At 50.7% G+C, this 12124-nt stretch overlaps 1 protein-coding gene across 1 annotated transcript; it reads right to left on the bottom strand.

The window, feature by feature from the left end:
- Nucleotides 1-8335: 8335 nt before the first annotated feature.
- LOC119357129 (disease resistance protein Pik-2-like) lies at nucleotides 8336-10080 on the bottom strand. Its single transcript, XM_037624117.1, has 2 exons — nucleotides 9168-10080; nucleotides 8336-8870 (listed from the first exon to the last, which is right to left on the bottom strand). The coding sequence occupies exons 1-2, from the start codon at nucleotides 10037-10039 to the stop codon at nucleotides 8336-8338; spliced, it is 1407 nt and encodes a 468-aa protein (XP_037480014.1). The 5' UTR covers nucleotides 10040-10080.
- Nucleotides 10081-12124: the final 2044 nt, after the last annotated feature.

The following is a 12124-nucleotide window of genomic DNA, read 5'->3' as shown; positions in this document are numbered from 1 at the left end:
GGAGGGGGGAAACGGCTGCGTCGGGTCTATATCGAGGGGATCTTGCTATGGGTTTGGCCCGGACAATGCTCCCAAGTGTTCCTATGGGATGTCCCGCCACAACCGGGTGAAGAGGTCCACTGGTCAAAGCCCGTCCGAGGAAAGTCAAAGGGTTAGATCTCGTGGTCAACCGCTCCAGTGTTAGGTGGGACAGGGGCCTTGGGGGTAGAAATGCCACCGGAGCATCGCACCGGGCCCTCATACATGCCTTCAGGTGTGGTGGCATGTCTGAAGAGGCAGCACACGTCTCCGGGGTGTGGCCCCCTCACGGACGGCGATGACACAGTAGTAAACGTTCTGCGGTAACGGTGCGGTGTGAATATTATTGAACACTCGGAGCGCGATAAAATCATGAGTTTTTTACACGACGTGGGTACATGTGATATAGGACGGATGGTAATTTTTCATAATTTTTGGTGATGACAGAAGTATGTGAACAGTTCCCTCTACGCGGATTGCTCTTTGCGTGTCTACGATTGTGGCCGGCGGCCTCTGGGGCTAGCCATGCCGCCAAATCTTGCATGGGCGGCCTCTCATAATTCTAGAAGTGTTGTGGCAGTTGCAAACGCCAGGCACGTGTCTCCGAGGTGTGGCCCCCCTCAGGGACGGCGCCGCCACCGGCACCTGGAGGGGGGAAACGGCCGCGTCGGGTCTACACGGAGGGGATCTTGTTATGGGTTTGGCCCGGATGTTGCTCCCAAGTGTTCCTATGAGCTGACCGATCACAACTAGGTGAAAAGGTCCACTAGTCAAAGCCCGTCCAGGGAAAGTCAAAGCGTTAGATCTCGTGGTCAACCGCTCCAGGGTTAGGCGGGACGAGGGCGCTGGGGGTAGCAATGCCACCGGAGTGTCGCACCGAGCCCTCATACATGCCTTAAGGTGTGGTGGCATGTCTGAAGAGGCAGCACGCGGCTTCGGGGTGCCCACCCCTCACGGACGGCGACGACACGGTAGTAAACGTTCCGCGGTAACGGTGCGGTGTGAATATTATTGAACACTCGGAGCGCGATAAAATCATGAGTTTTTTTACACAAAGTGGGCACATGTGATATAGGACGGATGGTAATTTTTCATAATTTTTGTTGATGCAGAAGTATCTGAACACTTCCCTCTACGCGGATTGCTCTTCGCGTGTCTACGATTATGGCCGGCGGCCTCCAGGGGCTAGCCATGCCGCCAAATCTTGCGTCGGCGGCCTTCTGTTTAACGCATTCTTTTTCTTCTTTTTACCGTCATGTTCTTATGTATGGCTAACTTCTGTTTGACGTTGCAGGAGGACAAGTTGAAGAGGCCGCTCTCAGACATGGAGTCGTGGAAGCTGGCCCGTGCGCGGAGTGATCGCATGGAAGGCGAGAGCGAGTACTACGGCAAGACCGAGGAGCACCTCGAGTCTTACAAGGAGTTTAAGAAATTACATCAATCTGGTCCGGATGCTCTTGAAGTCGTTCAGTCTCAGATCGACGACACGACGGTGGTGGCCATCCAGCCGAAGTACCATGGCCGCTGCCCGTGTTTAGATGGCTTGATCACTCCTTTTGTCTCCTACACCCGGCTTTGACCTACCAATCCGATTGTTGGGGAACGTAGTAATTTCAAAAAAAATTCTACGCACACGCAAGATCATGGTGATGCATAGCAACAAGAGGGGAGAGTGTTGTCTACGTACCCTCGTAGACCGAAGCGGAAGCGTTGACGCAACATAGAGGAAGTAGTCGTACGTCTTCCCGGTCCAACCGATCCAAGCACCGTTACTCCGGCACCTTCGAGTTCTTGACACACATACAGCTCGATGACGCACCCCGGGCTCCGATCTAGCAAAGCTTCGGGGAGGAGTTTCGTCAGCACGACGGCGTGGTGACGATCTTGATGTTTAACCGTCGCAGGGCTTCGCCTAAGCACCGCTACAATATGATCGAGGTGTAATATCATGGAGGGGGGCACCGCACACGGCTAAGGAACGATCACGAAGATCAACTTGTGTGTCCTGGGGTGCCCCCCTGCCCCCGTATATAAAGGAGTGGAGGAGGGGAGGTCCGGCCCTCTCTATGGCGCGCCCTAGGGGAGTCCTACTCCCACAGGGAGTAGGATTCCCCCTTTCCTAGTCCAACTAGGAGTCCTTCCATGTAGTAGGAGTAGGAGACAAGGAAGGGGAAGGGAGAAAGGAAGGAAGGAGGGGGCGCAGCCCCTCTCCCTAGTCCAATTCGGACTAGGCCTTGGGGGGGCGCGTGGCCTGCCCTAGGCAGCCCCTCTCTCTTTCCCGTATGGCCCAATAAGGCCCAATACTTCTCCCCCATATTCCCGTAACTCCCCGGTACTCCGAAAAATACCCAAACCACTCGGAACCTTTCCGATGTCCGAATATAGTCATCGAATATATCGATCTTTATGTCTCGACCATTTCGAGACTCCTCGTCATGTCCCCGATCTCATCCGGGACTCCGAACTCCTTCGGTACATCAAAACTCATAAACTCATTATATAACTGTCATCGAAACCTTAAGCGTGCGGACCCTACGATTCGAGAACAATGTAGACATGACCGAGACACGTCTCCGGTCAATAACCAATAGCGGGACCTGGATGCCCATATTGGCTCCTACATATTCTACGAAGATCTTTATCGGTCAGACCGCATAACAACATACGTTGTTCCCTTTATCATCGGTATGTTACTTGCCCGAGATTCGATTGTCGGTATCTCAATACCTAGTTCAATCTCGTTACCGGCAAGTCTCTTTACTCGTTCCGTAATACATCATCCCGCAACTAACTCATTAGTTGCAATGCTTGCAAGGCTTATGTGATGTGCATTACCGAGAGGGCCCAGAGATACCTCTCCGACAATCGGAGTGACAAATCCTAATCACGAAATACGCCAACCCAACATGTACCTTTGGAGACACCTGTAGAGCTCCTTTATAATCACCCAGTTACGTTGTGACGTTTGATAGCACACAAAGTGTTCCTTCGGCAAACGGGAGTTGCATAATCTCATAGTCATAGGAAGATGTATAAGTCATGAAGAAAGCAATAGCAACATACTAAACGATCGGGTGCTAAGCTAATGGAATGGGTCATGTCAATCAGATCATTCAACTAATGATGTGATCCCGTTAATTAAATAACAACTCTTTGTCCATGGTTAGGAAACATAACCATCTTTGATTAACGAGCTAGTCAAGTAGAGACATACTAGTGACACTCTGTTTGTCTATGTATCCACATATGTATTATGTTTCCGGTTAATACAATTCTAGCATGAATAATAAACATTTATCATGATATAAGGAAATAAATAATAACTTTATTATTGCCTCTAGGGCAAATTTCCTTCACCAATCCCATGCGAGAGTACGGGGCGTTTGCAGCCTCTCTTAGCCCGCCAACATGCTGTAAGTATTTCCCCCTTATCTTCTTTCTTTCTCACTTTCTCACTTTTTTTCAGCATTGATCACTTAGAAACAACCTAAATTTTGTAGGCATATAAGGCCTTTGTCGAACTTAGGAATCTCGAGGTGCGGGAGTATTTGCAATGAGTGAAGGCAATCGAGGATTACAACCATCAGATGATGGCGGTTAGTTTTGCCCTCTTAGACCAAGCTAACATCTACACTTTCATTTCTTCTGACCTTCTAGTTTGGTTGATTAACTAACATCCATGCTATGTTGGTGTATTGGACTAACCGCACAGATCCACCACAAATGGGACCCACGCCACCACCTACTGGAGAACCCCCACACGTGTCCATGTTCGATGAATGGGTGGCACTAGGCAGTGAGACGTCGGTTAGTACATTTGGCTAACTACTGACAAACTAGTTCTCGTTCATTCAACACTATCATATCATATTTACCCTTACAATCTCTTTTCAAACATGTAGGGGACCGGTGGTTCGACTCCAGTCACTTCGATCTAGCAAGGTGGTGCTGGTCTTGGCGGTGCTCACGACGACGATATCCGTCTTGGCTGATGTTTTGTTCCATGCATGTCGTGCCATACTTCCATGTTCCGTAGTTCCTAGCTTTAGATGACTACAATGATGTCCGTCTCTCATACTTATGTTCATGAAGTTTCGCTGATGATGATGTTGATCTTTAGATGATGATGATGTTGATGATCTTTAAATGATGATGTTGGGTGATCTGTCATATTTCTGTCTATATATTGTTTTTGTCATATTTGTGTATTTAATTGCTGTGAATTTGAATGAAAATGGCAAAAACAGAGCATGTTAAAAAAATAACATAACTATACCGACGGCATAGCCATGCCCAAGTGAACCAGGTGCCGCCATGTGTCAGGGCTAAGCCGACGGCCTAGACAGCCAAGCCGTCAGCTTACATCTCTGCCAGAGCCGTCGACTTAGCCTTGACACGTGGCCTCTTGTGATAGGGCTGTCGCGGTGATGGTGCCATCAACTGCTGTCTCATGAAAATCCGCGCCGACAGTCAATCTATACCGACGACTGTACGGAAGGCATCGGCAAAGGTCTCTATGCCGATGGCATATCTATGCCGACGGTCTGACAAGACTACGCTGACGTAATCTATGTCGACGGGTCTAAGCCGATGGCTGCCATCGGCTTATGCCTATGCCGATGGTAAAGGGGTGTATGCCGACTGCCGCAGGCCGTCGGCATCATGGGTTGTTTCGGTAGTGCATGATGCGAATATCCAAGTTCGGTAGTTACACAGACCAAAAAATGCCAAAAGCCCGTGTCGTCTTTCCTCTCTATTACTCGCTTTAGGTATTACACTCATTAGGCTCAAGATAGCAATATACTAAACCTATAAAGAGTGATATGCTATTCTAAGAGGAATTTACTGTAAAAATAGATTGCTCCTGCTCGACTTTTCATGAGACGGTTGGCTGGGAACGAAAACATAAGAGCATCTATAGCCGGACATGGTAAATCTGACTCCTCAAACGCCTGCAGATGCGCCCAGACGCGTCCACGGCTAGTGATCGGTCACCCTTCAAAAAACACATTTCACATCCGGATACCTCAAATTAGAACCTCAAATCCATATTATTACATACGACGCAACCATCTTTGACGGGAGCTTCAATCGGTTCCGCTCCCTCCCGCCCTGGCCATGTCCGTCGGCTGCCTGCGCCCCTCAGAGTGTTGGTCCGATCGTCGGTAAGGTAAGGTAGGGCATGGGACACGAGCCGGCTCACGGGACTCAAGGCGCCGCCGTCTCCCATGCCCTACTCTTCCTCATCGGAGACCGGAACCCAAACGGTGCCGGTGGATGTCAGATCAATGATGGATCCCTCCGGGGATGAGCCGCAGACGTCCACCACGATGCGGTTGCAGCGTCCGGACTGATGCGCCAACGTCCGCCATAGCCTCGTGGGACGATGGTGCGTCCCTAATATCGGCGCGCCACCGGAGGGGTTGCGCGTCTGCCAGCGTGTTTCGGATGCCAGATGGACTGCACGGCCTCCGGCGGGGCAGCTACGGCCGGCCTAGCGCCGGATACATGCCCCATTTGGGCAGACGTAATGGATTCCCGATGGATGAAGTCCGAGCGCAGCTGTCCACAGGCCTCCTCCCGGGCACGGCGGAGCGCAAGCCGGACGACCATCTCCTCCTCCGGGCCGCGTGGGATGACCTCGGGGTCGACGGATCTGGAGGTGAAGAACTCGGATCCACTGCCTGCCATGCCGGAGACGAGCTTGGGTGGCGGAGGAGAGTGGAGTGGAGGGGAGTGAAGTGGCTAAGGTTTGATCCGACGAGCGGATGGGGAGGATTTTATATGGGGTCAGGTGGGCCAGCATGGGCCGGATCCGACGTGGCGGGCGTGCCGGGCGCCCCCCATATCTGCCTCATATTTAGGCTGAATATGAGGGTGCCGGTCAGCCCAGGCGTTTGAGGGCCATTTAAGGGCCCGTCTGGGTCAAAAAATTGTGACCGGACAGTGATCGGGTGGCCCATCCAAACGTATGAGACGGGTTTGAGGCGCCTGGTTGTAGATGCTCTAAAGAGTAAAAGAAACTGGCTATGATTCAATTGACCGCCGGAGCTCTTCCAGGAACTGTCATTTGAGGGCCATTTGAGTGGTCGTCTTGGTCAAAAAATCGTGACCAAATAGTTATTGGACGACCCGTCCAAAAGTATAAGATGGGTTTGAGGCGTTCCGCTGTAGATGCTCTAAAGAGTAAGAGAAACTGGCTATGATTCAATTGACCCCCGGAGCTCTTCGAGGAACTGTCGGACGCGTACTACGCCCAAGGCGTCCGCGTCCAAGCGCCCAAGCGCTCGTGCCGATCCTCCCTTAATTAATCACCGCATCGATTAAAAGACTAGTTTCTTAATAACTCTATTAATTTACGTAGATGGATCAAAATACCCTTTTCAATCTTTTGAATGGGGCCCGGAAGCACCTCCAGTAAAAAACAATACTCCGAGGTACTCGGATCCATTGATAAAGTTGGCATTCTTGCGAGAGCTCACCTTTCACTTCAGGGGGGTGATTTGGGATCGTCTGTCGAGCAAATCTAGTGCCAAAATGATGGTACGGAGAGAGTACCATTATCTTGAACATGTGATAAACTTGAATAGATTGGTCCTATCAAACTGAGTAGGCAATCTACTTCATTTTTTTTCTAGTTAGCCAGGGTTAATCTTTACTCGAATGTAGATCCCACCGGATGGAGTAAATAGTATAAAACTACTACAATTCGCTATGGTTCCACAAAACTATGCTGATAACTATCAAGTTAGGGTTGGCTGTTTTAAAAAAATCCAAAACACTCGTTGCTAGCGATTTCAACCGTTTTATGACAGGTCAGGCCTACTTTTAAACAATCCGTTTGTTTGATCGTTACCTTACATGTGGGACCCATGTGTAAGTTGTCTCTTCTTCCTCTATCTTCTCTTCTCTCCTCTGGCTCTTTCTTCTTCCTCCCCCCCCTGCCCGACTATCCCCACCCACCGACGGCCACCTCTACCATTCGTCGCATGCTTAGACAAGGTCGACTGTGGGAACGAAGGCCGCACGAAGGAGCAGTTGCAGCGCAGGAGCACGGGCCACTGCCATCCGTGTGCCATGGCCAGGACGCAGCGCCTAGGAGCAAGGGACGCCGCCAGCCGCGCCATAGCCAGGGACTCGGGCTGCCGCGCACAGGAGCACAGCCACCGCGCGCCATGGCCAGGAGCAGCGACAATGGTCGGCAGGGACCTCTGCCACCCAGTCTATCGCCCGCCTTGCGCCGAGGAACGCGGTGGCCGAGCTGCCTCCTTTCTCCTGGCCGGCGACCAGGCCACTGGCGAGCTGCCGGTGCCGTTTCTCAGGGTGCACACGAATGATCCTCAAGAGCCCGGTTGCTTGTTCTAAAAACATTAAGGGACCGTTTTTTTTTGAAATTTACAGGGGTTATCTGTCAATGTATAAAAGAACAGATATTTTATTAGGATATGACAAAGGGACACTGACATTTGGGCCCCACATGTAAAGTAATAGTCAAACAAACATGTTTTTTACATGCGGGTCCCAATTGTCATAATCGCGATCAATTCTAAAGCACTCTATGATTAGGGATTTTTAAAACAACCAACCTCTCACTTGGTAGTTATCCAAGAGAAATTAAAAAACGATATTTTTTGAAACCTTAGCCCGTATTGTAGTTTTTTTTTTCTGTTTTTCAAAAAGGAGGAATATCCCCGGCCTCTGCATCTGGACGATGCATACGGCCACTTTATTGATTATAACACAAGACCTTACAAAGTCGTACAACAGTAAGACCAAAGCCACCATCTTCGCAACCTCTGTCGCTACTCCTATCTAACTGATGAAGGGGCGCTGATGGTCTGGGCCTCATACCAAACAGACCTCGCAGCCAAACCTAACGTCTGAGACCTGAGGTCCCAACCAGGACTCCTTCCGGGTATGGGCACCCACCAGTTCGGCGTGCTCTTCAACCAGGCCCTCTGCCGGGTATGAGGCCGCCGCAGCCACGTACCATCAATCCATCTTCAGAGCTGTACTGTTGCATGAACCGTGCCAGGCCTCTCTGCCATCGACGCCACCACGACGCCAGACAACGCCACCATCCTGCGCTTGTCCATCATCACATGCCCACCGGCGATACCCCTACTGCTCCAGGCCGCCGAGACTCGCCGTTGTCGACGTACCAGATGCCACGCCGCTCCTCCGACGCGAACACCAAAAACAGGAAACACCCTAAAGATACAAGGGGCACTCTGCACAACAAGAAAGCCGCCGCGAGCAACTGCAGAAATCCAGCCGGCAGCCAAAGCCCCCACCTTCATGTGCCCACACCCGAATCCTAGCTCCCCAGGCAACGCCTCCAAGGAGGGGATGACGCCCATGGCGCCACCGCTGCCCAATCCAGACCGGATTTTGGGTTTTCACCCGGGAGAGGACCGGAGGTGACAAGAATAAGGACCACGACACTGCCTTCAGGAAGGATGCGTTGCCCGAAACCGACGCCGCTGTCAAGCCGAACCAGCCGGCCTAGGGTTTCCCCCGGTCCCAATCTGCACCACCATCCCCAAAAGCACCGGAACCAGCAGCATCCACCGGCCACAAGCGCAAAGGGGAAGGAGCGGGAAGGAGGGAGTAGCAGGCCTCCAGATCTGGCGAGGACGAAGGCCCCCGAACTGCCGCCGCCAAGCGCCGACTCCCCACCACCCGAGCGGTCGAGGACGCCGGGCAGAGTCCCCGCGCACACCGTCCAGAGCGCGAACGGCGGCGCTGAACCAGCAGGGGCCGCCGCCCCGTGGATCCAGATCTCCGCGAAGGGACGGTGAAGGCCTCGCCGCCACCTTCCTCGGCAGCCGTGCGACACAACGGCGGCTCCTCTAGTGGCGACGAGGAGGAGAGGAAGGGGGAGGGGGACTGCCGGCGGCGGCTAGGGTTAGCCGCCCGTGTCGCCCCTGTTGGAGCGACGCGGGGGCGGGGGCGGGGGAGCCCGTATTGTAGTAGTTTTATGCTATTTATTTACTCCACCAGACGAGAGGCACATTTCTTGTTCTTCCATTGATTAACTTGAGAACTAGAGAGATTAATCCTTATTGACATACTGATAATGGTAAGGGAGAAAAAAAAAGCCGACAGAAAGTTACTCCTAGATAGTTTGTGTTTTCTTCAATATGTACCTCGTGTCCATGAGAAGTTCCTCGAGCTTGCCGGTGAGCTCGTCTACCCCCATAGTGTCGATGCCATCTAGGGGGTCCTCTTCCTTGATGCCTTGTGCGTTATCTGCTTTTGGCTTCACGATCTGCTGAAGCACACGCTTCAGCAATCCCTCCATATCCTTCCTGCCGCCGAACGCCTGGGACACTGACACTTGCGCTTGGCGTTGAAAATCCGCCTCCAGGTGCCGGCACACCTCCATCGCCAGCGTAGTCTTCCCTGGCCCTCCAAACCCCACGATAGAGAACACCTTGAGCTTCATGTCGCGCTCGTTGTTACTCATTGACTTCACCATGTCGGCCAGGGTGTTAGCCTGATCCGTGATGCCAACGAGATGGTGAGGGTCGTTTGCTTCCGGCCGGCCGAGCGCATGACCAGACACTGGCGCGGGAGCAGCTAAAGAAGAAGTGGTGATTCGCAGCAGTGCCTCACGGCTGACACCGTAACGCGCATGGCGCTCGCTGATCACGACGGCACGAGCGCGGAGCGCATTGATCTGACGAGCCAGTCGGCGACGAGGGAAGAGTGTCGCGACAATACGTTTGGTTTTGGACCAGACAAGGAGGCCGTCTCTCCGCCGGCACCGGATGCGGAAGATGTAGAGGTGCACGCAGTCCTCCGCGTCGTAGGCGAGCTCCTGCACCTGCTTCATCCACACCCGGATGAAGTGGTCCACGGCGCTCTCGTCGGCGTCGGACAGCATGCGGAGGATGGCGTTCATGGTGTCCAGCTCGTCGCTGAGCTCAGCCACCTTTCCACCAACGCGGCGGAGCTGCTGGTACTCCTCGCCAACCAGCCGCCCGGCGATGGTCATAAGCTGCGTCGCGCCCTGCATTCCTGCTTGTTGATTTGCTGGACTCTGGGAGGGTGTGGATGGCTGGATCGGAGATGGAGAGTTTTGCGCTGTGGTTTGCGAGTCGGATGCTTATTTATCATGGACAGAGGACGTGGTTGGTATAATGAGAAGAAAGGAAAGGACACTACTTTTTTTTCAACAAAGATAAAGACGATTCAGTGTCCGGGTGCATCCGCGCCTGCGTGTGAACAGTAAATTTTCAAAAAGTAGTACTCCATGAGACCATGATATCGAAGATGCTCTAGTGCGCTAGGTCAAAGCAAAATTTCATGGTGAATGAACATTTGAGGAGCTCTTAGAAAAAAAGCACAAATTTCAAGTCTCAATTAAACTTTGAAAAACACTGTTGAGAGCTGATTTTGTCTCTTTTTTTTCTGAGAGCTTCTCTTTTTTTACCATGAAATTTTGCATGCACCTAGCTTAGCATCTTCTATGCCAAAATAGATATTTTTTTAATAAAAATTTGCTGTGTTTTTCAAATTTACAATGGGTGCAGATGAGCCTAGGCTCGGACATGGATTACACCGGCTGACGCTGCATTATATCCCTACAATACATAAGCTTCAGGGAAATAGGGAGCTCAGCATTCCTCGCGGTGGACCCAGCTCACCCAGCTGGTGAGTGTTAAGTCGCATATTCTCACAAAAAAAAAGTCGTAGCAAATTTCACTTTTTTGTGTCCATTCCGCGTCAATGTGGGTCATGTCGTCATCCCCTCCACGCGAAAATTCTACATTGAAGAAATTGATCTAGGCTCTTCCCTCCTTTCCCATCCCCAATCTCCTATATCTTCTCTTTCTCAAATCGTTCAGATCTGGCCATCGTTCCTGGAGAGCAAGAAGATGGCATGCCCATGATGGTTCTACGAGGGGGGTGGACATGGTGGATGTGGCATAGAGGAGCTATGTGTTACACGTTGGGCAGCACCTGACGTTGAATGTGATGGGGCAGGTGGGCCAGAAGGTGACCCGACCATTTGTAGTACGTTCCTTGATCCGAATGGAAACACATTTTTTCACAGCTTCGTCGATAATCTGATTTCCCTGTCCATGCATGATTTGGTACATGAAATTTGTATTTGTATGCATTGCCGTTGGTGTAACGATTCATTCCACAAAAGATACCTGGCCATTTTGCAACGGTGGAAATTTTCTTCAAACCTTACTTGGCTAGAGAGAAAGGAAGGCGTTTTTTTATTTAAGATCAGCAAAGTTCGGTTAGCTGATCTATCACTATTTTGTTATAGTTTTATTGATGACAGTGCTACTGGTTTCAGTTTTGAAATTATTTGACCTCTAGTTTGGTATATGTTTCCTTAATGTGACTATCAGTTATTGTTCCTGGTCCTGTACAAACAACAATTGAGATGTTTGTATATGCATGATGTTTTAATAATTCTCAATTTGTTGTTCGTTCAATACAACAATGGGTAGTAACTCTTGGTTTGTTGTTCGTTGAAATCAACGATGACCACAGAAAACAGTCGTGGCAAAGCTCGCATTTGCTTTTAGATACTATACGAAGCAATTAACTTGCACCAGTAACAACCGCGTATGGCAAAGGTGGCGAGCACTCTCAACTAATGATAAACAAACATGCACTACCAACAGCCATTCCAAAAGGGTGCGCATGATCGACAACATTTACTGAAAAATTAGCCTCACGTCAGAAAGCTCAGCCAGCGTACTATCTTCTAGATGAACGGGGAATACAATATAGAAGACTGACCAAATAATCTCACCTGCTAAGATAGCGCGCCGCCGTCTCCACTACCACCACCTACTATAGTTTCTATAGTTAATTTTTTTTTGCGGGAAAGTTTCTATAGTTAATTAATGGACGCATATGCATATCCTCATGCTAAAATTGTGAGGGAAATAGCAACACGTTCATAATCTATGGTCATACTCTTACGTTGCCTACCAACCATAGCAGCCTCACTTTGTTCTCTCAAAATTGTTTATAACTGTTTGCTTTCTAGCCACACTTCACCATACATGTGTTAGTTAGCAAATCAGCAAGCACATTGGCAAGAACAAAACAAACCAGCATAACGAGGCACCCA

Source organism: Triticum dicoccoides, chromosome 2A, assembly GCF_002162155.2.
Source record: "Triticum dicoccoides isolate Atlit2015 ecotype Zavitan chromosome 2A, WEW_v2.0, whole genome shotgun sequence".
NCBI classification, from domain to species: domain Eukaryota; kingdom Viridiplantae; phylum Streptophyta; class Magnoliopsida; order Poales; family Poaceae; genus Triticum; species Triticum dicoccoides.
Note: the sequence above shows the minus strand (reverse complement) of the source record. Positions and strands in the feature narration are given on the sequence as shown.